Source organism: Nyctereutes procyonoides, unplaced genomic scaffold (assembly GCF_905146905.1).
Source record: "Nyctereutes procyonoides isolate TBG_1078 unplaced genomic scaffold, NYPRO_anot_genome, whole genome shotgun sequence".
In the NCBI taxonomy this organism is placed as follows: Eukaryota; Metazoa; Chordata; class Mammalia; order Carnivora; family Canidae; genus Nyctereutes; species Nyctereutes procyonoides.
In genome coordinates, this window is record NW_026575020.1 from 40,990,787 (window position 1) to 41,014,735 (window position 23,949).

General features: G+C 43.3%; 1 protein-coding gene across 6 annotated transcripts in view; it reads left to right on the plus strand.

Moving 5' to 3' along the window:
* The first annotated feature begins 2,379 nt into the window (after positions 1 to 2,379).
* DENND1A (DENN domain containing 1A) overlaps positions 2,380 to 23,949 on the plus strand; it is a 506,616-nt gene continuing 485,046 nt past the window's right edge. For 4 of the 6 annotated variants that reach the window (XM_055337769.1, XM_055337779.1, XM_055337804.1 and 1 more), the window contains exon 1: positions 3,436 to 3,913. Coding sequence is in view for 1 of the 6 variants with exons in the window: in XM_055337761.1 (XP_055193736.1) it covers positions 2,593 to 2,609 (17 nt within the window). In the remaining 5 variants the exon portion in view is untranslated. Of the gene's footprint in view, positions 2,610 to 3,435; positions 3,914 to 23,949 lie in introns of those variants that run through there. The other 2 variants (XM_055337788.1, XM_055337761.1) reach the window with 2 other exon arrangements.

A 23,949-nucleotide genomic window follows, 5' to 3' on the forward strand; every position in this document is an offset into this window, starting at 1 on the left:
TATACCTTGTAAGTGTCATGTACTCATTGGATTCTCAGGTCAACTCGGTAAGTTCTTTTTTTTTTTTAAGATTTATTTATTTATTTATTCATGATAGACACACACACACACACACACACACACACACATATATAGGGGGGGGCAGAGACACAGGAGGAGGGACCCTCTTCAGGATCGTGCCCTGGGCCAAAGGCAGGTGCTAAACTGCTGAGCCACCCAGGGATCCCCCAACTTGGTAAGTTCTATGACCTTGATTTCTGTTTTACAGACAGAGAAACTGAAGCACAGAGAGAGTGACTAACTTACCCAAGGGCATACATTTAGTAAGAGGTAGAGCTGAGATTCAAACCCAGGCAGTATGGCTCCAGATCCTGGGGTCTTAGCTCCGACATCATACTCTTATGATGTGAGCTCCTCTTCAACCTCTATAGCAATTTTATTGAGGAGGAAAATGAAGCAGGCAATTTTCGAATCATTGCTTTAAATTGCTCTGCTAGACAGTGGTGCAGCTAGCATTAGAAGCCAGGCTCCTAAATCCTAGTTCAATGCTCTCTCCAGACCACCCTGCAGTCTTAGAGGCCACCTGGACAGACACATAACCCCTGAGCCCGCTTCCCGTCTCCCCCTCCAACACACACACATACACACACCACCCAGCAGGCACCCAGACATTTTTGTGGCCAGGGTGGCTACAACCTCCTTTGAAAAGCAGCCAGCTTTGCCCTCCACCAAATAACTTTGTTTTATTTATAGTCTTCTGCTCAGAGCTTTTGAACTGGCTGCTCATTCCAAGGAAGATCTTGATAACAACTGTTCTTTGGAGAGGGTTCATAGGAAACAAGGTGCATAAACACCACAGAGGCCCCGCCTGTCTAGCAGAGCTTTGCTCCTGGGGATGTTTATAAACCAGTGTTGGTGTCTGGGTGCAAAAGACTTTGAATTCAAAATGGTGGTTTGGATTTTCATTTGTGTGTGTGTGTGTGTGTGTGTGTGTGTGTGTGTGTTCTTTGTCTTCAACAATCTCAGGGCATGAGGCAAAAGAGAGACATTGCCTTTATGCATACTATAACTCTGAAAGAAGCAGTTCTTGCTTTCTTTGCTCCCTGCTTGGCTGGGACCTAGGGCCAGTTACTGGAGCCATTAAAGGGCGGGGAGACACCTCAGGAATCTAGAAGAGCTAAACCGGCGGAAGGAACGAATGGCATTTTAGAATAGAAAACTGTAGAAGGAAAAGAGGAGGAAGGGGAGTAAACGATCAATTTCAAAAGTGAACCATGAACTCACGATCTTCTGCCTTACGTCTGAAGCTGCCATCCTAAAGTGCGACCATGCCACATGCGTTCGGGCTCATTCAGCCCGGACGCTAATCTTCGCTCCACCCGCTGCAAGTTCTGCGACCTGTCCTCTTTGTGAAGGGACGGGTGGGCTGGTAGACTCACAAGACTGTTGTGAAGACTGGTGCTGACTATTTAGGGCAAATGGCAGTGAACCAGCGGTGCCCGGTTCGGGGAGGCCGGCCCGTCGCCCAGGGAGCCGCTCTGGGGGCAGCCGTCCCGCCCCCTCGGCCTCCCTGCGGTTCCCCGGCGTAGAGCGGGTGGTCCTGGGACGCCCGGGAAGGTGAGCCCCGGGCAGAGCGGACGCAGGCGGCAGGTCGGTGCCCGGCTCAAGGGCGCTCGCTGCATTGGGTTACTCTCGTGTGTCAGGCACCGTTACGGCGACGTGATCCTCCTGGATCGAAGCCCCCCAAGTGGCTAAGACGGAGGCAGAGTCCTCGGGGGTAGGGCCAGGCGGGGCCGCTGACCGGCGGGGAGAAGCCCCCAGGGGCGGTCGCCTTGGAAACCAAGGGAAGGGCAAGGGGCTTCCCCCAGGACCAAGCCGGGCACGTGGGCAGCGTCACGGGGTCTGTGGCTCCCTTCAGGTACTTCCTGGAAAGTGTGGCACTTAAAAAAGGGGAAACTAGTGTCTTCCCGGAGATCCGAGCGCAGACCTCGTGCCAACGCCAAAGCCACTGGGCGGGAGCACCCCTGCCCTGACGGAGGAAGGGGTGCAGGTTTCTTCGGGTGAGCTCGAGGGTTCAGGGGGCCGTAGGTTAAGGTTCGGGCTACGGGAGCGCAGTGGGGGGGCCTCCGGGGGCCTCGGGACACGGCGAGCCCACCCCCAGGTCCGCGCGGCCGGCTCCCCCCCACCCGCGGGCGGCCCGGCCCGGCCGTGGGCGAGCGGACTACACTTCCCGGCAGCCCCCGCACGCCGCGGCGGCGGCGGCGGCGGCGGCGGCGGCGGCGGCGGCGGCGGCGCGGGCGGGAGGCGGGAGGCGGCGGCTGTGGGCGAGGCGAGGCGAGGCAGGCGGGCGGGCGGGGCGGGGCGCGCCGGGTACGCGCGCCGGCGACCATGGCGTTCGCCGGGCTGGAGCGAGCGCAGTAACCCCGGGAGGCGGCCGCGGCGGCGAGGGAGCGAGCTTCGAGCGGGCGGGCCCAGCCTGAGGGAAGGGAGGAAGGGGCGGGGAGAGCGCCGGAGGGAGGCCGGTCGGCTGCGGGCGGGCGGGCAGCGCAGCGCCGAGCGGGGCCCGCGGGCCCATGAGGAGGCCCGGGGACCATGGGCTCCAGGATCAAGTGAGTGCGGCCGGGCGGAGCAGGGCGGGCGCGGGGCGGGGAGGCCGGGAGGGGGCTGCAGGCCGCGGGCGGCGCGGGGGACTTGTTGCCGGGGCCTGAGGGGCTCCCCGCGTGACGCCGGCACGCGGGGAGGGGGAGGGTTGCCATGACGCTCCGGGGAGGCGCGGGGGCGGTCCGCGCGGGGGCAGGGGCTCGGGCGGTCGGGTGTCCCCTCCCCCCCCCCCGCCGAGAGTGGGAGCCACGGGGATTCCCGGGCACTAGAACCTCTGCACTGTGGGCGGGGGGAGGGCGAGACATCCCCGGAAGCAGCGCCCCAGATGGGTGTGTTTGGGGCGCCCCTGAGAGTTGGGCAGCTCCCAAGAGGTGTGCTTGCGGCCTGCGGTCCTGGGCCACTCGGAGTCCAGGTCTGGGTGGCCGGAGGACGAAGGCCATTTTCTCTTTCCTCCTTTCCCCCTCTTATCTGTGAAAGTCTCCACTCAGCAAGGGCCAGAGGCTATGAAGGAAGATGCCTCGGTGTCGTAATTGAGCACCTGATCTTGATGGCGGTGGTTGGGAGGGCTTTGTAACCCAATCCGGCAGACTCCCTCATTCATTCACCTGGGCTCCTCGGGGACGGTTGGTTTTCTGGGGGATGTTGTTGATACATCAAACCCGGAACCCACCGAAACATTGTTGCCTTCCTTCTGGACCCAGAAGTTGACTCTGGAAAGTGCAACTTTTACGCATTCCAGTCTGGGTGTGTTGCCTTAGAGTCTATCTCCCCTCCCAGCCAGGTCCTTTTTGCGGCCTCTCCCTTCCTCAGCCCCCGAACAGGAGATGCCTTATCTCTAATCACTAACAAATGTTCACTTTTCTCTATGAGTAATACAATTGTTTAAGGGCACTTAAAATTGACAGCATAGGCTTTTCCCCGATCGGCTTTCATAGGACACTTTAAACCTGCTTACAAGAAAGTCTGTGGAATGTGTCTATTTCAGCACTTCGAGAATAATGCTGGGGAAGTTTGAAAGGGCCTTGAGGACGAACTCTAATAATCATTCAGATGTCTCTCATGTTCTGTCGGTGTCCATGCAGCATGACCCTTGCCCATCCTTGCAGCCCCTCGAGTGGCTTAGGCTTCCCGTTCACTAAATGTATGTGCTGCAGCAGCCTTGAGACACCTGCTAAATGAAGCTAGAAAAGTGTGCTTACGGTGACGAAAACGGAAGAGTTGGATGAGCACGCTGTTCAGTCTTGATTCTGTGGAAGCAACGGGAGAAAGTTAGAAGTGTGCTCCAAACAACAGTGACGGGACTTGGGAGGAGGTAAAAAGACGAGGTCTTTGTAAGAGCATTGGGATTAAGGAGGTACTCCAGGTTTACCTCCTACTTCCAAGAAAGAGTTGTGACTTGAATTTCAATAGCACTTAGAAACACTTTCCAAAAGCCACCTTGTAGTCACAGAGTATGCTTGTGAGGATGCTTACCTTTGTTACAGAGAAGTTTAGACACCTGTCTGATGTGAGACTGTCAGTGTCAGAACCGGCATGAAAATCCAACCAGTGGAAGGTCAGATAACTTGACACCAGGTCTCTGTCTTGTTCTTGAAAGTTGCAGGTTAACGTATATTTTTCAGGTGTGTTTTGTGGAACCCATTACTGTTACATCTGAGCACTTGGGCGAGGGAGCTTGCAGAGGTGTGAAATTAGTGTAAAGAATAGCCTTTTTGATCTTGAGACTAGACTGCTCTAGGATAAAAGCTTAGGCTTGGGAAATCGCTTTACTTGTGGTGAGACTCAAAGAGTATGAAGAGAAGTTATGAAAAATAATTGTGATTTTTGGTGACTCTTGACTAAGCAACTTCTGTCTGCAGCTAGGAATGGGGATTGGACAGGTGGCTAGGGACCATCTACATGGATGCTGCCCTCGTCTCTGGAGGAAACCGAGCTTTGGTCACTAACTGTTCTACCCTGACAGGAGAGAACGGAATTGGCTCAAGGTGTCGAGCTGCCTGACTTGGAATCCAAGTGTGCAGGCTCTGTTGTGTAGGGACAGTCTTGTGTGTGTGTGTGTGTGTGTGTGTTGGCATGGGGGTGGAACAGAGAGCACTCTGGGGCCCCTCAACAGGAGAGCACTCTGGCAGCCCGTGTTTCCTCTTATCTCTGATACTATGTGGCCTAGTCAGGCTGATGATGTGGAATCAGATCTGGTGCAAATTCCAGCTCTTTTGTCTGTTGACTGTGGAACTTCTCACAGACTACTTCTTTCACTCTCAGTTTCCCTGAGGCTATAATGGGGAAGACTATATGCTGCAGAGTCATAATGACCAATAAATGCTATATCAATATGATTGCTGGGCTTTTATTAAAAATTCAGTAATTGTTAATTCTCTTTTACCTTCTCTATCAAAAAAACTAAGAAAACCCATACTTTTTTAATGCAAGAAATGTCAGAGAATGGAATGTTTCAAGAAATGAAAAAAAATTTTGATCAAGGCATTAGACTGTTAATATGAAGAGCAGGGCTTAACATTCTCTCATTATTAAAAAATAAAAGTTGATTAAAACAATACTGTGTGTAATTGTGCAGCTGGTGTCTGTTGTATGATTAGTAAAGCAGGTGCGTTGCTAGGCAGAGGTGTTGATCACCTTTTAGTGCTTGTTCAGACTTCAAGCTAAGACTGGTTGAGCACAATCCCTGTGTCAGGCATGATGGTATTGCATTATGTGAACCATTTCATCAAATCCCCACAACTGTCCAATGATGTAGGTACTACTAACCACATTTTTCATATGAGAGAATGGGAGTTTATTTGCTATGATTAGATGCTATCCCCAGGAAGCCTGCCATGATGCCGGTTCTGCACCCCCAGCTGCCTCTGCAGCCTAGGTCAGCGGCCCTCATCTGTGCAAGCACCCCCTAGCCTAGGCCAGGTGCCCCTCGTTTGTGCATCTTCTCTTCAGCCTAGGCCAGGTACCCCTCATCTGTGCATCCTCTCTTCAGCCTAGGTAGGACATGACATGTGCCCCTCGCATGTTTCTGTCGCCCCTTGTGTTTATCACTGTCTGAGTAACTAAATGCAACTCCTTGACTGTCTTCCATGTTAAGACGGACATAAACTTCTTGAGAGCAGGACTGGCTTATTCGTCCTTGAGTTCCCTGTGTCAGACCTGGTACCCGATACACAGAGAGTTGTTCAGAAAGAGTTTATGGAATGGTTTAAGAAGTATGGTAGGATCTGAATTAAGGTCCTGACTAAGGTTCTGAGTTGAGTGTACATAGCATTAAAAGAACAACTTGTTATTCTGAACTCTTGAGGACCAAGAGTTTTTATGTTTTTAAGTTAATTGTCCTAGTCTATGTAGAAAATTACTTTTTTTCTAAAAAGTGTTTAGTTCCTGTTCATTTAAATAACATGGTCTAGCTTCAAACCAAGCGTCTATCTACTTGGCCGGGGAAAGAGAAGGTAAGGTCACTGTTGTGCAGGTAGCACCCTGGAAAGCTCCTGAACTTTAAACCCTAGCAGACCTTAATCTAGAGGGGTAAAAGGAGCAGCTCTAACTGGCAATCTTCAACAGGTATGTTTAAATCTTATTTAGTGTTTGAGTGATCCCAGTGGACTAGAATGTGGTTAATATGAAGCAGTTTAACTGATAATGCAGACATACAGAAGGAAACTGTGTGGCAGTTTAATATTGCTTGTGGTGACATCCTAGAAATTGTTTCCAGGCACCAAGGGCAGGAAGTGCATTGTAAGTAATCGAAGGAAGTATTCTAAGTGAGTTTGAGGAAACCTGACATTTATGGATGCAGAGAAAGGCGCATACTCTTTAAGATTTGAAGGCATAGGGACAAGACAGGGCAGCTCATTTGGCCTTGTGGTGGTATGTATTCTACATTAGCCCAGCATACCTGTCTTCTGTCCCTGTCAGACTGTGACCTCTTTGAGGTTGGTGACCAAAAAGCATATCTGTTTATTCACTCTCTTACTATAGAACTAAGAGTGTGAAGCACATATTGAGCACTCAAAAAATGTTAGTTTTTATTGGTATTGTCATGATTAGTTGTACCAGTTCACGTGCTTGGTAGTGGGCTAAGTGCTAAGGACATAAAAATGAAAAGGTTTTTCTTCACTTTAAGGTTTTCCAACGTAGTAGTGAGACAGAAATGTGAAACGAACTCTCTCCCAGGCCCCCTCCCTACCAAAAAAAACCCACCCCCCAGTTTGATACAGTCTGATCAATGCTACGGTGGAGATGCAGCTAGTCCTGAATAGGTAAAGAAGTGGAGAGACCATTTTCCAAGGACAGTTCAAGGAAGGAAGGCAGGCTTCATCAAGAAGGTGTTTTAGCTGAGACAGGAGAGATGAGTAAGGGTGTGAAAAGGGCAAGAGTGGTACCAGAGAGGAATGGTGATGATGGTGGCAGTAGTCTCATTAGAGGGAACAGCAGTAAGTGTGAAGATGTGGCATATTAGGGAAAAAAAAATGTTAAATAACATTTTTAGGCCCATGCCAGCAACTGTGTTAGACATTGAGAATTTTGATGCTGAATAATATATTCATTCCTACTCTCATGGAGCTTAGGGTTTGGTGGACCTAACAGGTTAAAAAAAAACGTCAGTTTCCTTAAAGCTATGTGGATGTGCTAGAAAGGAAATGAGATGCTGAGGGAGAATGCAGGGGTAGCTGTCCTGTTTTAGAGCACTGAGGAAAAGTTTACTGTAGAACTGACATTTGAGCTGAGACTTCAAGCATGAGAAATCATTAGTCCTATAAAAGGACTGGGCAAAACTTTTCATTTCAGGCAGAGTTGAGCATACACAAAGGCCTCAAGGCAAGAAAACCCTAAACGCATTTCAGGAATTGATAGAAGGCCAGGGGTTTGGGTAATGACTGATGGGACAGAGCCTTGAGGTAAGTCCAGAGAGATAGACTGGGGCCTGACTAAGGCCTTGTAGGCCATGGCAGTCAGAAAACAACTTAAGATGTAATTAGCACACTATAACATTTATTTTTTTTAAATATAGAGTTAAATGGTTTTAAGCATATTCACAAAACTGTGATCAATCATTACTATCCAATTTAAAAACATTTCATCGCCCCAGAAAGTAACTTTGTGCCCATTAGCATTCACTTCCCACTCCTCCCAAACACTCTCCGCTCTCAGCAGTCACTAATCTACTTATAGTTGTCATAGACTTATTTTGGGCATTTCATATAAATGAATCATACGATGTATAATCCTTTGTCTTTCCCTTAACATAGTCTCGAAGTTTATTCATGTTATAGCATATAAATATTTCATTACTTCTTAATTGCTGAATAATATTTCATTGTATAGAAAAACCACACTTTATTCATCTATTCATCAGTTGTTAGGTTTTTGGGTTGTTTCCACTTTTTCGCTGTTATGAATAATGTTGCTGTGAACATTTTGTGTGGACATATGTTTTCATTTCTCTTGGGTATATACCTAGGAGTGGAATTGCTGGATCATATGGTAATTCTGTTTAAGAAACCGTTAAACTGTTTTCCAAAGCAATTGCACCACTTTCTGTAAAGTGGTATCTCATTGTGGTTTTGATTTGGCCCAAGTGAATTCGTGTAGAAAACAAAAGATCAGAGTAGACAGAGATAGGTTCTCAGAAGAGGCTGAAACTTGAACTGAAAGAAAGGTGAGACTTAGTTAAGGGAGGGGACATTCCTAGAGGGAGAACAGTGGAAGTTTTAGGACTGGGGAGTGAGATAACCCCTTCTCATTGTTTTCTGGTACAGAGAAGCAGCTTTGGCTCCTTAGGATAGCTCTGCTTCAGTCTTGTTTTTGGACTGCTCATCATAGGGTCCTATTACCAAAATGCACCACAGACTTAGTTCTTTGGTGAAGCCTGTTGTGTAGCACAGCTGACATGTGTCTCTACTGTGGAATGAGACCAGAGTCCTCCCTCCAGGGCTCTTCCAGCTATTGCCTCTTCTCCCCCCCCTCCCAACACAGTGCTCCCTTGCCTGTCCCCCTGGAAGATAGTACAAAGACTTGGGGTGGTAGAATGAGAGTCTTGCTGGAGGCTGAGCTCCCCATTATTAATGCACAAAGTCACTTGAATTTTCATGACTTTCTTGGATAATGTATTTGTGCAACTCTATCATTCTAATCATAATCATTTCAATCAACTTGGAGGGCTTTGGACAGTAGCTAGGAAGGTTGAAACAGGGAAGGTACAACCTGGAGTGTTGCTGTGGAAAAATGTCTCAGGCTGTTACATCTGTGTATAAGCTCCTAGCTGGGATTCTCATTGTGGCTTGCAAAGGTTCAGCCTTTTTCCTGGCCCTAGAGGGAACTAATCTCTGGATTTACAATATCCTTTTTGCTTAAAAGGATTTTGTTGGGAAATGGAAAGATAAACCAGAAAGAAAAATAAACCAAAGAAAACAAAAACAAAGTTGGTCTCTTGGACTTTTATTGGAATCCATACCCATTCTTTCCAAGTATTTAGGACTTGAAAAGGAGCCAAATAAAGGAAGTAACAAAAGGTATGTTCACAGTATTTGACTTCCTATAGAAAAGAGATAAGTTATATCTGTAAATTGGTTACAGTATTCAGAATATATTTTTTTCTTGGAGAACCTCTTAATGTGTAAATCAGTGGTTGTCAAAGATAAAAGACTGTAGGCAGAGGGAGCTGTGTGAAAGACAGGTATAGCAGAAGAACAGGACGTGTGAATAAAAGCTAGAGGAGATGAGGTTGAAAAGTAAGCTTATGCTACTGGGACATAATTCCAGTGAGAGATTGAGCTGGGAATATAATACAATCAGATTTGGGTTTTGAGGAAGATTGCTCTGGCAGCAGCATTGTAGAACTGTGATATCTCTGGCCTGTACAAGATGATCCATTGGGATGTGAAAAAAATGTTAGAACTTACATTTTTTTTAAGATTTTATTATATTTACTTATTCATGACAGACACAGAGAGAGAGAGGCAGAGACACTGGCAGAGGGAGAAGCAGGCTCCACACAGGGAGCCTGACATGGGACTCCATCCCAGGTCTCTAGGATCACACCCTGGGCTGAAGCTGCGCTAAACGGCTGGGCTACTGGGACTGCCCTTACATTTGTTTTTATAACAACCTTCAAAATTTCTGTTTTTGTGTTTTCAAATGTATATATAAGTATAGTTGGACATTCCTATAACTTATAGATATGTGTATCAGGTGAACGCTCACATTTTTCGATAGGAAGGAGTACATGGAAAAAAATTGGACACCACTGGTTTATGGAACTGTTATAGTTTGTGCTGTATAAGATCAAGGCCTGAAGTGAGGTTCTGGTTGGTGAAAGAAAAAGGACATATTTGAGAAGATCTTAGGTAGAATTGACGGGACTTGGTGACAAATTACATGTAAGGAGCAAGAGAAGAATCAAAGATAACTTGCCAAGGTTAGCAAAGTTACATTATAAATGAGTGGAAGGTGAGGGCCAGTTATGTAATGTGTTTACTTTTCTGAGGAGAAGTGGAAAGTTATAATTGAGAGAAGGCATTGTAATCTGCAGTGTGAAGGGAGGAACTCTTTTAGGGCTCCATAGTGTGTGTACTTCATTCAATGAGTAAGACTTGCAGTGGGCTGAGCCAAGTTGCTGAAGGGAAATCCATCCATGTTAGACTTAGAAAAAATAAACTTTTGAACTCACTTGAGCCACAGGAAAGGTTTCAAGGATGTTTCATTGATCTCGCTTAGCCTGTATGAATAAATAGGAAGAAGGAAACCAATGTAGAGGAAGATGCTCTTTGACTCCCACATGGACAGTTCTTGCGTTCAAGGGTATGAGAGGAGCTGGGGGATGTGAGCCTTGGAGACACATGTAGTGCCCATCTAAGTCCCAAGTTTCTGTGCCTCAGTATATTTAAAAAATATTTTATTTTATTTGTGAAAGGAAGCGAATAAAATCACCTGTAGGGTTGTTATGAGGATTAGAAGCAATCTTGTATCTCACCTTCAGCAGAGAAAGGATTGTTGAGTAAATGGCTGCTTACACTAATATTGCTTGAAAGAGGATGGGCACACTTGTCTGAACCCCCTGGAGTTAATGTCAAACCAGTGTTCCTTTTTATAGGTTTAAATTTTATTTTATTTAATTAATTAATTTATTTTTTTTAGCCATAGAGAAAGTATTTGCTTCCTCTCTGTGAGTATGTTAGGGTGATGTGTTATATATTTGAAGGACTGTGATCCTTGTGTATGCAAAACACTGTTCCTCTTGCTGGCTGGGAGAAAAGAAAAAGTCCACTTAGATAAGAGGAGTATACAAATAATTAGAACAGTAGTATTTAACATTTTATGCTTCTCCTCTCAAGTAATATTTGAGAATTTTATTCAATTTTACAAAAGATTTACACCATTTATATTTATCTTTGCTTAGCTGGTAGTACTGTTCACTTGTAGTCTTTTTTTTTTTTAAGATTTTAGGTATTTATTTGAGAGAGAGAGAGAGAGAGAGAATCTGAGGCAGACTCTGCAGTGAGCACAGAGTCCAACACAGGGTGTATCCACAACCCTGAGGGCATGAACTCAGCCGAAACCAGAGTCTGGCACTCAACCACCTGAGCACCCATGTGCCCCCATTTCTAGTCCTTTTAATGTAACTTCTAATTTCTTTTTCTTGGGTGCTTAAAATTACTGTTCTTAAAACTTTTTTTTTTTTTAGGGAAATTTTACACATCTACAAAAGTAGAATAGTACAGTGAACCCTCAAATGGCCATCACTGTTAAAACACTTAATTTTAATTAATGTATGGGTTGTTTAGTTCTATTTATAGGTAACTGGCTAAAACTCCTCCTGCCCTCCAATCCTGGATTATTTTGAAGTGAATACCAACTGTCTTATCACATTTTTTTTTTTTGAGAGAGGGAGAATCTTTTTTTTTTTTTTTTTAAGATTTTATTTATTTATTCATGAGACACACACAGAGAGAGGTAGAGACACAGGCAGAGGGAGAAGCAGGCTCCATGTAGGGAGCCTGATGTGAGACTCGATCCCGGGCCCCCAGGATCACGCCCTGGGCTGAAGCAGTGCTAAACCGCTGAGCCATCGGGGCTGCCCAGAGGGAGAATCTTACCAGGCTCCACTCCCAGCACAGAACCCTATGTGGGACTAGATCTCACTACCCTGAGATCATGACCTGAGCCATATTCAGGAGTCAGACGCTCAAGCGACTGCATCAGCCAGGTGTTCCTGTCCTCTCTCATTCTTAAATATTTCCATATGTGTCTCTAAAAGAGAGACCTTCTTTAAAAACAAAACAAAACAAAAAACCCAAAACCCCCAAAAAACAAAAAAAAAGGTAACAATGACATCACACCTAAAAATTTCCTTTTTTAGGAGAAGGAAATCTTGTCTTTTTCCTCCTTCTAGTTTATTGAAGAAGTGTATCATTTGTCCCATGTACTTTACATTGCATCCTGTTTTATATGTCCTGTCCCCTTTATTTCCTATAAATTGGTAATTAGATTTAGTTATTTGATCAGGCTCAAGTTCATTTTCTTAGCAAGAATGCTTAAAATGTGATGATAAGTACGTTCATCAGAAGGCACATTATGTCTGATTGTCTCTCTTTTTGGTCCATTAATTTATTAGGGACTGTAAAATGGTGATATTTTGTACCTATAATTCTTTATATTAGCTATAATACTTCTATATAGATAAACTTCCCCATATCTACAATTTGGTTACCTTGAGGTACAGTTCGTCTAGGAAAGGTAGGTTAAGTATTTAATTCTCTTCATTTTTCAAATAGTTTCTAGTGTTTTCTTTCTTTTTTTTTTTTAAGATTTGTTTATTTATTTATGATAGACATGGAGAGAGAGAGACAGAGACAGAGACACAGGCAGAGGGAGAAGCAGGCTCCATGCCGGGACCCCGATGTGGGACTCGATCCCGGGACTCCAGGATCGCGCCCTGGGCCAAAGGCAGGCGCCAAACCACTGAGCCACCCAGGGATCCCCAGTTTCTAGTGTTTTCAAAAAGTGACTTTCCCCCCCAAGTGTCATTTTATTTTTTTATTTTTAAAAGATTTTATTTATTTATTTATTCATGAGATACACACACACACACACACACACACACACACACACACACAGGCAGGGACACAGGCAGAGGGAGAAGCAGGCTCCATGCAGGGAACCCAGCGTGGAACTCGATCCCAGAATCCAGGATCAAGCCCTGGGCTGAAGGCGGCGCTAAACCGCTGAGCCACCCGGGCTGCCTCACCAAGGATCCTAGGAGTCTGGGATCTGTACCCAAGACCTGGAGAATGCCACCCCACCCTGGCCAGTACCAGACCCAGAGCCCTTTCCCAGCCCTTAAAATTGAGGGACCCGTCCAGTTCAAAGAGCAGAGGGTAAGTGAGACCGCTCCCCCACCCACGTCTGAAATTGGGATATCTCTCCTACCCAGCCCCCATTACCTAGGGGACCACTGTTCCCAGCCCTGAACTTGGGGCTTAGAGACCAGAGCATCCGTGGCCAGCCTCAAACTCTGGACCCAGAGATACTCCAACCCCCAGTCTGGAACCTGCCCATCTACCATGCTCATCCCTAAAGCTGGGATATGGGACTAAGGCTCTTGACCCTACCCCAGCTTTGAAACCAGGTCAGGGCATTGCCAAATCTTGAATCCCGGCCCCAAGTGTTCCCAGCCCCCTTCAGGACAGAAGATTCAGGCATCCTGACCCTGTTGAATCCTTGGTTCCAGGTGACCCAAACACTCACAAGTCCCACTTGCCTCCCTCCAGCTTCCAAAGTTCTACAGTGATGAGGACCGTGGGGTGGGGTAGGGTGGGGTGAGTGGAGCCCTGACCCAGCATGGGGCTATCTGTATCAGTGTTACTGCAACAATAAAGGCTTGCATGGCTCGAAAAAGAAAACAAAAACAAAAAACTGCTCCTATCACTTTAAAAAGATTTAAACCTGTTTTCTGTGTATGAATCTACTATAGTTCTCCTCATTGATGTTTAATTTGTCCTATCTTTATCTAGTGATAGTTATAGTTCTCATTGATTTTTAATTTGTCCCATCTTTATCTAGTGACAGCTTCTTCAAGTTAGCGTCTTGAATCCTTTTGACAGGATCCCAGTAGTTTTTAATAGCTCCCTTACCTTTTGGTAGGACAAGGTGTTCTGGGCTTATCTTCTATTTTTCCTGCTCCAGACTTGTATTCCTCTGTTTTCTTTTCTTTTCTTTTCTTTTCTTTTCTTTTCTTTTCTTTTCTTTTCTTTTCTTTTCTTTTCTTTCCTTTCCTTTCCTTTCCTTTCCTTTCCTTTCCTTTCCTTTCCTTTCTTTCTTTCTTTCTTTCTTTCTTTCTTTCTTTCTTTCTTTCTTTCTTTCTTTCTTTCTTTCTTTCTTTCCTCTGTTTCTGTAAGGAGTCTTGCTTCCTTTTTGTGGGAAATGGTATTAGAGATTATGGTTTGGGTTTTGGGACTCTTTTTGTTTCATTTTTTTGCTACTAAGTCTGCTATTATTTTAGGCTTTTCCAGGGGTCAGCACTAGGAAGTAAATGTGTGTATGTTAAAGGTAAACTGTTCATATTGATATTTCCAATTTAAGACTATAGCACTTTTATTTAACCTCATCACTCTTGTATCTGAATTTCCTATTGCTCATATCAAAAGTGATTTCCAGCGATGCCAATATAAGTACTTTTGCATTATCCCACAATACCCACATAACTCAGCAGCAATACCAATAATAGGTTTATTGGTTTTGTGTTGCTTTTTTAAATTTGACAATTCTTTTTTGTCTTTAGATTCTATCCCAGTAGGAAAGTATAGTTAAGTTACTGTTTAATTAATTAATTAAAAGATTTTATTTATTTATTCATGAAAAACACAGAGAGGGGAGAGAGAGGCAGAGACACAGGCAGAGGGAGCAGGCGCCATGTAAGGAGCCCGACATGGGACTCGATCCCGGGTCTCCAGGATCAGCCCTGGGCTGAAGGCGGTGCTAAACCGCCAAGCCACCCGGGCTGCCCATACTGAAACTTTTAAAACAGTAACTTAGGGCAGCCCGGATGGTTCAGCGGTTTAGCGCCGCCTTCAGCCCAGGGCGTGATTCTGGAGACCTGGGATCGAGTCCCATGTTGGGCTCCTTGCATGGCGCCTACTTCTCCCTCTGCCTGTGTCTCTGCCTCTCTCTCTTCTCTCTGTGTCTCTCATGAATAAATAAAAAATATATATATATATAAAAAAACAAACCATTAGTAGTTTGTTTTTTTCCTGTGGTTGTGTCACCAACTCAATACATAGTTTTTTTTTTCTTTTAATCTTTTGGAATTGCATTTCAAAAATAATTTTGTTTTGTAATCACATAAAATAATTATATGGTTTCAAAGCCAAATTTATAGTCTACAAAAGAGGTATATAGTATTCGGTATGTTCTGAGAAATTTACTTTCCATCTCTCCCTCATCACTCTGTTCCTACCCTCTTTCATAGGTAATTTTTTAAAATGCATTTGTCATGAGGAAAATAAAAAGGTAAATACATATGTATATTCACGTTTTCTCCCACAAGCCCCTCAGGTAAATGGTAGCATTCTGAATGCACTTTTCTCTCCTTCCCTTTTCTCGTTTTATACCTTGTAAAGAGGTCCCTTCTAGCAGTGACTAAGGATCATCCTCATTTCTCTACAGGGACAGCATAGTAATCCATTGGATGGATGGATTATGGATTATTCAATCTTATACTGATGGCTACTTAAAGATTGTTTCTAGTGTTATTATAAATGGTGCTATAATGAATAATTTATGTGCCTTTCTGTGTTTTTACATTATACCATTGGGTTAGATTTTGAGAAGTGGGATTGCTGAGTCGGAGAGTAAATTTATGAGTAATTTTCTTAAATAGTGTCCGATTCTCCTCCACAGGGATTGGGCCAGTTCATATTCCCACAAATCAGGGTGCCTGTTGCTTTATAGTTTCACCAATGGAATGTGTTTGTCATTCTTTAAAAACTATTTTAATCAATGTTATAAATGCACATGGTAACATAGTTTGTTAAGGGCTCAGGATGAAGAGCATTGATTCTATATGCTATCCCATAAGAACCTATATTAACAGTTTTACTTCTAGTTCTTCTGGTGGTTAAGCCATAACCCCAATGTAAATCTCTCTTGTAGTTTAACCTTAGGCAGGTTGACTCCCTGAAGTGAAAGATGATGAGTACCTTTATAATAATTCTCTTTTCCTCTTCTAGTGTTTTATATATTTGTATTATTTCTCATTCTTATAATGGTTTTATTTTGACATCATTATTTAACCTTTTTAAAAATTCCATTAACTTTCAACAGTGTCTCATAATCCCCCACTGTCTAAAAGGAAGGTTGTTGTTTTTAGTTACTCTAAGCTGTACTTTTGCTTTTATATGGTTATTTTAGTTCTGGTCCATGTCCAGAACCAAATCTTTTATTTTTCCTTAGGTTAAGTCTAAAAATTAAATGTTATTACGAATTTTTAAATAAAAGTGTTATTATGAGTATTTACTATTTAGCGTAGACCAGATAGGGTGCAGAGATAACCTTTTCTTCCTTTTTTTAGTGCATTGCCATCCCATTTGGAGGAGAATGTTCTTTACATCAGGGTCATATAAACTTTTTTTCTTATAATCTATCCAGAATTAAAAGTTATGCTCTCTATGTTAATATATAGATTAGTTTTGCATTTATCTGCACAAAAAGCACAGGGGGACTTGTATAGAGAGCAGCCCAGGGTGTCACATGTGTACTTCCATCCTCATGTTGGCAGACAGAAGCCTCTACTTTGCAGCTTTTGTGGGGGCTGGGGCACTTTGGGGAGCATGAGTCTTGGCTTTGGCTTTGACCTTGTTGGTAGCCTCAGGCCAGCAGAGCTTGGCACCCTGGCAGTGTTATAATAAGCATATCTCTCAAACTTGGGACTGATGCCTTTCAGGATCTTGAATTTAACAAAGGCCTCAATCGTCTTAGTTTTATTTTATTGGTCTGCATCTTCTTTAGATCCTTTTTTTGTTTCCTGACAAAGTTTAAGGTTCTTAGGAACTTAGATTCCACCTCCTTAAAACATATCTTTATGATTAAAGTTTACTGATGCCATTCTATGCTATTTTGGAACTGATTACATGTGATGTGGTTCTTGGACTTGACTGTGTCTACATCGCTGCCTATAGTCCAGAAAGTGCTTAAGACTGGGAAAGAGGGACGCCTGGGTGGCTCAGTGGTTGAGCGTCTGCCTTCGGCTCAGGTTGTGATCCTGGGGTCCTGGGATCGAGTCTTGCATTGGGCTCCCCGTGTGGAGCCTACTTCTCTCTCTGCCTATGTCTCTGCCTCTCTCTCGTGTCTCTCATGAATAAATAAGTAAAATCTTAAAAAAACAAAAAAAGGTTGGAAAAGAAAGAGCCATATCTGGATTTTGATTTTTTAAAATAGTAGTCTCTTTTTCCCCTTCTCCCTGTATTCCTAATCCTTTTCCCCTCTTGCATTGTTTGCTTTATCATAACCTTAATTTTTTCCAAACTTGAAATCATACTTGCAGTTTTACTAAGGCTTTTTTTTTTTCTTCTTCTTGAAGGTTTCTTCCTACCTTCCTGTTGTGATCTGTGCAAAGTTAGCTATATTGTTGTAATCCTGGAATGTCCCTTCATCATGCTCCTATTTCATTATTTCCTGGCCCGTGTGTTATTTTGTTTTAATTTATTTGCTGGAATACATATTCAAGTCCTTTTTTGTTTTTTTTTAAAGATTTTATTTGTCATCACAAGCAGGGGGAGCAGCAAGCAGAGGGAGAGGGAGAAGCACGCTTCCCACTCAGCAGGGAATCCGATGTGGGACTCCATCCTAGGACCCCTGGATCATGACCTGAGCTGAAGGCAGACACTCAACTGACTGTGCCACCCCGGTGCCCCCATATTCACATTCTTTTTTTTTTTTTTAAATGTATTTTTTTTAATTTTTTAAATTTTTATTTATTTATGATAGTCACAGAGAGAGAAAGAGAGAGAGGTAGAGGGAGAAGCAGGCTCCATGCACCGGGAGCCCGACGTGGGATTCGATCCCGGGTCTCCAGGATCGCGCCCTGGGCCAAAGGCAGGCGCCAAACCGCTGCGCCACCCAGGGATCCCCCATATTCACATTCTTAAAGGAGACAACCACAGCAATGGATTTGTAGAAAGGGTGCATTTGAATTTTTGCGTGTCGGAAAAATGTCTACTTTTCACATCTGATTGATAGTTTGTATGGTGCTAAAGTTTTAGGCTAAAAAAAATTACCCTGAGAACTTTTTTTTTTTTTTAAAGATTTTATTTATTCATGAGAGAGAGAGAGAGAGAGAAAGGCAGAGGGAGAAGCAGGCTCCATGCAGGGAGCCTGATGTGGGACTCGATCCCGGGACTCTAGGATCATGCCCTGGGCTGAAGGCAGGTGCTTAACTGCTGAGCCACCCAGGGATCGCCTGCCCTGAGAACTTTTTTTTTTATGGGAGTTCAATTTGCCAGCATATAGCATAACACCAGTGCTTATCCCGCCAAGTGCCCCCCTCGGTGCCCATCATCCAGTCACCCCAACCCCTTGCCCACCTCCCCTTCCACTGCATCTTGTTCATTTCCCAGAGTTAGGTGTCTCATGTTTTGTCACCCTGACTGATATTTTCACTCATTTTCTCTCCTTTCCCTTTATTCCCTTTCACTAATTTTTATATTCCCCAAATGAATGAGATAATATAATGTTTGTCCTTTTCTTTTTGTTTGTCCTTTTCTGATTGACTTATTTCACTCAGCATAATACCCTCCAGGTCCCTCCATGTCAAAGCAATTGGTGGGTATTTGTCATTTCTAATGGCTGAGTGCCCTGGGAACTTTTAAGAAAGTTTCCTACTGTCTTTTTCTTTCTTATGTGAAACATTTATTTTCTCACTGCTCTGGAGGCTGGAAGTCCAAGATTATGGTGCCTGCAGGATTAGCTTCTGGTGAGATCTTTCTCCTTGGCTTCCTTCTTATCATACCACCCTATATGTGCCCAGTCTTGTCCTACTGTCTTCTTTCGGCTGGCTTCCTCTGACACTACTTCAGAAGAGGAAGGGAGTATTTTGCCTACTTATTGCCAATTGGGATATATATGTAGGTTCCTTGTTCAGGCTTCATTAATACCCAGGGTGGGAAATTCCCTTTTACTAGGTAGTGGGTGGGAGTTCTGATTCTCTTAAGAGGCCTCCGCTGATACCTCTCAGTGGGTACTACTCAGGTAGAGTAGTGCCTTTTTTTTTTTTTTTTTAAGATTTATTTACTTAAAGAGTGCAAGTTGGGGGAAGGGGCAGAGGGAGAGAGAGAATTCTCAAGCAGACTCCTTGCTGAACACAGAGCCTGATGCAAGGCTTGATCCAGGACCCTGAGATCATGACCTTGAGCAGAAATCAAATCGGCTGCCTAACTGAGCCATCTAGGTGCCTCTAGAGTGGTGTCTTTTTGCTGCTCTCACCATGGCCTCAGTTATAGCCACAGAAGAGTGGAAGTCCAGGCTCTCCACATTCTCCACTGAAATCACATCAAGGGGGTCCTGATTCCTGCTGGGGATGATGGAAGTCCCAGCTCTTTACTTGATTTTCTTGGCAGTGGTGGGTAGATGGGAATCTTCATGACAGTCTAGCCAAGGTAGAAATTTGGTTTTCCTCCCTGCTTGTCCTTTGCCAGCTTGAGTGGAGGTGAGACCACACAGGTTTTTCTGTGGTTTTTGGGTGGCATTTGATGTTTTTTTCCCTGAAAGTTTTCCAACTTGTTAGGCTGTCCCTCTTCTGGCCCTTTGGCTGACTTTTGTTGGAGATTTTTTTGGTCTGCATCAATTGGTATTTATGGGTTGCCAGCTCTAGTTATGAATGGAGGTTGAATTTTATCAAATGCCTTTTTTTAAAAGATTTTATTTATTCATGGGGGGGCGGCGCAGAAACATAGGCAGAGAGAGAAGCAGGCTCCATGCAGGGAGCTTGATGTAGGACTCGATCCTGGAACTCTGGGATCACGCCTTGAGCCAAAAGCAGACACCCAACCACTGAGCCATCCAGGCGTCCCTCAAATGCTTTTTCTACATCTGTTGAGATGATCAAATGATTTTTCCCGTGTGTTAATGTAAGTGGCATTTATTTTCAAATGTTAAACTAACTGCATCCCTGGCATAATCCCATTGGTCATGATATATTATCCTTTTTATACATATTTCTGGATTCAATTTCCTGATATTTATTTTGTGGTCACATCTATATTCATAAGAGATTTTGGCTGTAATTTTCCTTTCTTGTAATGTTCTTGTCAGATTTGGTATCAAGGTCATGCTGGCCTCATAAAAAGGAAAGAGGATTATATTTTTAAATATTATAGAAGTGGTGTGGTTTTTAGTATAAAAAGTTATCAGTGATTGCAGCTTTTTGGATGAGCATTCAATTTAGGAAATATAAGCAATGGGAGTAGGGAAATGCTTATTTGTGTTTCCCTATAATATGAGGGGATAGGTATTCCTCCCTGCCCCCACATCATATACACATATTTATTTTACTTTTTTTCGCTGAATAATCCTGTGTCAAGGCCATCATGATGTTTTATCTTTTAGTGTTAGTGCATATCTCCTAAGAATAACTATATTCCCTCTATATAATGAGGATACTTTTATCACCAATGAATTTCACATTCATACAATATTATCTAATAAACTATCCATTTTTAAACTTTCCCAATTGTTCCAATAATGTCCTTTACAGCTGTTTGTTTTTGAGCCTGGGTCCAATTAGGGATCATATGTTGCATTTAGTTGCCCTGTGTCTTGTTCCCTTTTATCTAGAACAGTTCTTCTGCCCTCCACCTTTTGGTTCTGGCATTCACTTTTTAAAGCATGCAGACCAGTTTTATAGAATGTCCCACATTTAGAATTTGTCTCATTGTTTCCTCATGCTTAAGTTGATGTTTAAACATTTTGGCAAAAATACCTTAGGTAATGTGCCTAACGCCATGCATTTTTATCCTCCTTGGAGTTACTCTTTTATCTTCCATCCTTTTTTTTTTTTTTAGGCTCTTATTTGTTGTCTTTTTATCCTTTTGTTTCTGTTCTTGTTTTGTAAAAGTCATGTTTTTTCTGTTCTATTTAAGGATACAAGTTTCCTGAAACATATTTCTTAATCATTTTCAGAGATATATTTTTCCAAGAGATGATGTTCCCTTTCCCTCATTCGTAGTATTTTTAAAAGATCTTTTATTTACTCTACTCCCTTGAGCAAGGTGTGCTCTGTCTGGATTTGCTGTTTACCATAAGCAGGGTGAATGGGTTACCATGGGCACTGTTCTTTGTGCCCTAGGTGACTGTCACATCCCCTTCTCAGATCGTGTAACTAAAGAACTGGTTCATACTCACCATTCTAGTTGAATTCCCAGTGAGTAGCAGGCCTTTGTGTACTGAGGTAGAATTTTATTCCCTCACTGCCTGATGCTCTCCTATTCTGAATTAATGACCTATAGAAGAAACTAAAATTCCAAGTAGACTCCATTAGGGTTGTTCTTATCTCTGTTCTCACTGTACTTTTTATAATTATTGTAACCAATATAACTCATTTTAAAAAGTTAATTCAAGTGGTTAAGTAGCTCCCCCTACCTATTAAAAGTGTGTGTATGGGGCAGCCTGGGTGGCTTAATGCTGCCTTCAGCCTAGGGCCTGATCCTGGAGACCTGGGATCAAGTCCCACGTCAGGCTCCCTGTGTGGAGCCTGTTTCTTTCTCTGCCCCTCCCCCCCATTGTCTCTCATGAATAAATAAATAAAATCTTAAAAAAAATGTGTGTATGATCCAGGAGTGTAACCAGGATTGAAGGGCACAGTGGCTGAAGGTGGGTAGACCAATTAACCTGTTATAATCGGAGAGGTAATGAGGATTGATATTTGGATATTAACTTTTGGTTTGCTTTACAATTTCTTTTTAAGAGTCCAGCTATCACCGAGAATTGTGAAAAGTATAGTATCAGAAGATTAGAAAGTCTTCACAACCAAATAGATGATGACTCTAGGGTTTATAGCCTGGGTGACAGAGAACTAGCATTAAAAAAAGGGAAATTGAGATGTTTTGGGTTGGATTTTTTCATTGGTTTGATTTGGGTTCTATTGAGTGTGAGTTTAGTATCTATTTGGGAGCTCTCCAGCGACAGTTGAAATTTTGGACCTGTAGGTCATTGGAGAGGTGGGAGGTAAAGATAGAGATTGGGAGTCAGTTATAAAATAGTGAGTAGTGAGAACCAAAGACATTTCATGAATCCTTAGTAGGTGAAGGAGGGCAGGAGGGAGGAAACGGTCATCAGATGTTGGAGACCTCTCACCTCCTAAATCCAAACATTGGGTCTTATTGATTCATGTACTTATCTCCTCCACTGCTGTCCTTTTGGTCCAGGCCACCATACACTCACCATAATGGCTGTAATTCCCTCTAACTGGGCTCTTTACCACTCTTGCTTCTCTCCACTCCCATCTTGACAGTATCCAGTATGAGTCTTCCAAAGGGCAAATCTGATCAGGTCAGTTCACTGTTACTATTCTTGTTTTTCCCGTGGTCTACAAACTTCATGAAGTCAGATACTGTGCGAGCCTTTCTCACTATTAAAGGTAGCACAGAAAAAAAAAATAGATAAAGGTAGTACAGTATGAGGCACATAGTAAGTACTCAGTTAATACCTATTGAATAATTAAATGAATATTTAATATAGTGTTGAACTTTGGTGTTGACTGGGTTTCATCTTAAAAGTAGAATCAGTAAGCAGTTTTTTAATATATTTGACTCTACTATTTATGATTGTTCTGAATAACTGATGATCCCCAAATCATGTGGCTTTAGCAGATCCCCTTTGGGATTATAAATATTTATGTTTATTTTTCTGAGACTAGTGTTTTATTCCTGAAGTAAATATTGATAGAGTAAGTCTGGAATGTGTTGGTTTAACTGGAGGATGCAGCTTGGATGTGCTTCAGTTGTTGGGAGTACATTATAAGGTCATTTATTCTTATACCGATCACCGAAAGTTGTTTCTGCTTTACCTGTAAGATGGTTATTCTCTTTGGTGCCAGAAGATGGGCAGTCACAGCCTGGAATTAAAGAGGAAGAGATTTATAGAATGTTCTGATGGCCTACTTCTTAATCTTTGCTCAGGCAAATTGGTCTCACCTTTCCCACCTTGGCCTGACTTCTTCATGCGAAAATTTCATATTGCACAGAAAGAATAGTTTAGTAGGAATATTAGTTGCACATTATTAGCTCAGTGGTGCTCAAACATATTCAGGTGATGGAGTACCTAAAAATCATGGTGTTGTGTGGAATACTCTGAAATATATATTTTTAAAAGATTTTATTTATTGGAGACAAGGAGAGAGAGAGAGAGACAGAGACACAGAGAGACAGAGAGACAGAGAGACAGAGAGACAGAGAGAGATAGGCAGAGGGAGAAGTAGGCTCCATGCAGGGAGGCTGACGTGGGACTCGATCCCGGGTCTCCAGGATCACGCCCCGGGCTGAAGGCGGCACCAAACCGCTAAGCCACCGGGGCTGCCCAACTGAAATATTTATGTATGAAAAGGCAAGCTACATTTTTCCTCCAAATCAGATACTATTTTATATTATATTTTTGAATAGACAAGAATAAGCAGTAAGAAAGGTTTAAGAAAAATTTATGGTAGGACAACTTAAAATTAGATGACATTGTTTTTGCATGCAAACTGGGAGGTGGCCATTTTTTGGCACTTCATTCTAGTTCCTAAACCTGCAGTGTTCTAATAAGTAACATAGCTGGAGAATTATTAAGTTAACTGAATACGGAGGGAGAAGAGGAACTAAAGTAAAAGGTGACGATATCAAGGTTTTCAATTTGGGAGCGTGAAAACCTCATGGACAGAAACTGGTGAGTCAGGAGGGAGAACCAGCAGGGAGGTCAAGAAGAATGACTTTGGTTGAGTGTAAACTAATGATTATGGCAAAGGAGAAAAATGCAATAGGTAGTTAGGAGGTATGCTTAGTGCCTGTCACGTAGTAAGGCTGCCGATAAATATTGGATGCTGCTGTTGCCAGGAAGAGAGCATGGAGATTTGGAACTCATTGGCACAGATGAAGAAAATGAAGCTATGAGAGTTGTTTGAGACTGAATATAGCAAAGCACAGTTCAAAGTTGAAGCCTGGGGCAAAGAAGAGACCTAGATAAGCAGTGTAGAATGCTGTTGGGATGTCAGTGGAAATGGGAATCCAGAGAAGATGATTTGGTTTAGGGATGTCAGTGGAAATGGGAATCCAGAGAAGATGATTTGGTTTAACAAAAGGTTGTGGATGTCCTTTGAGA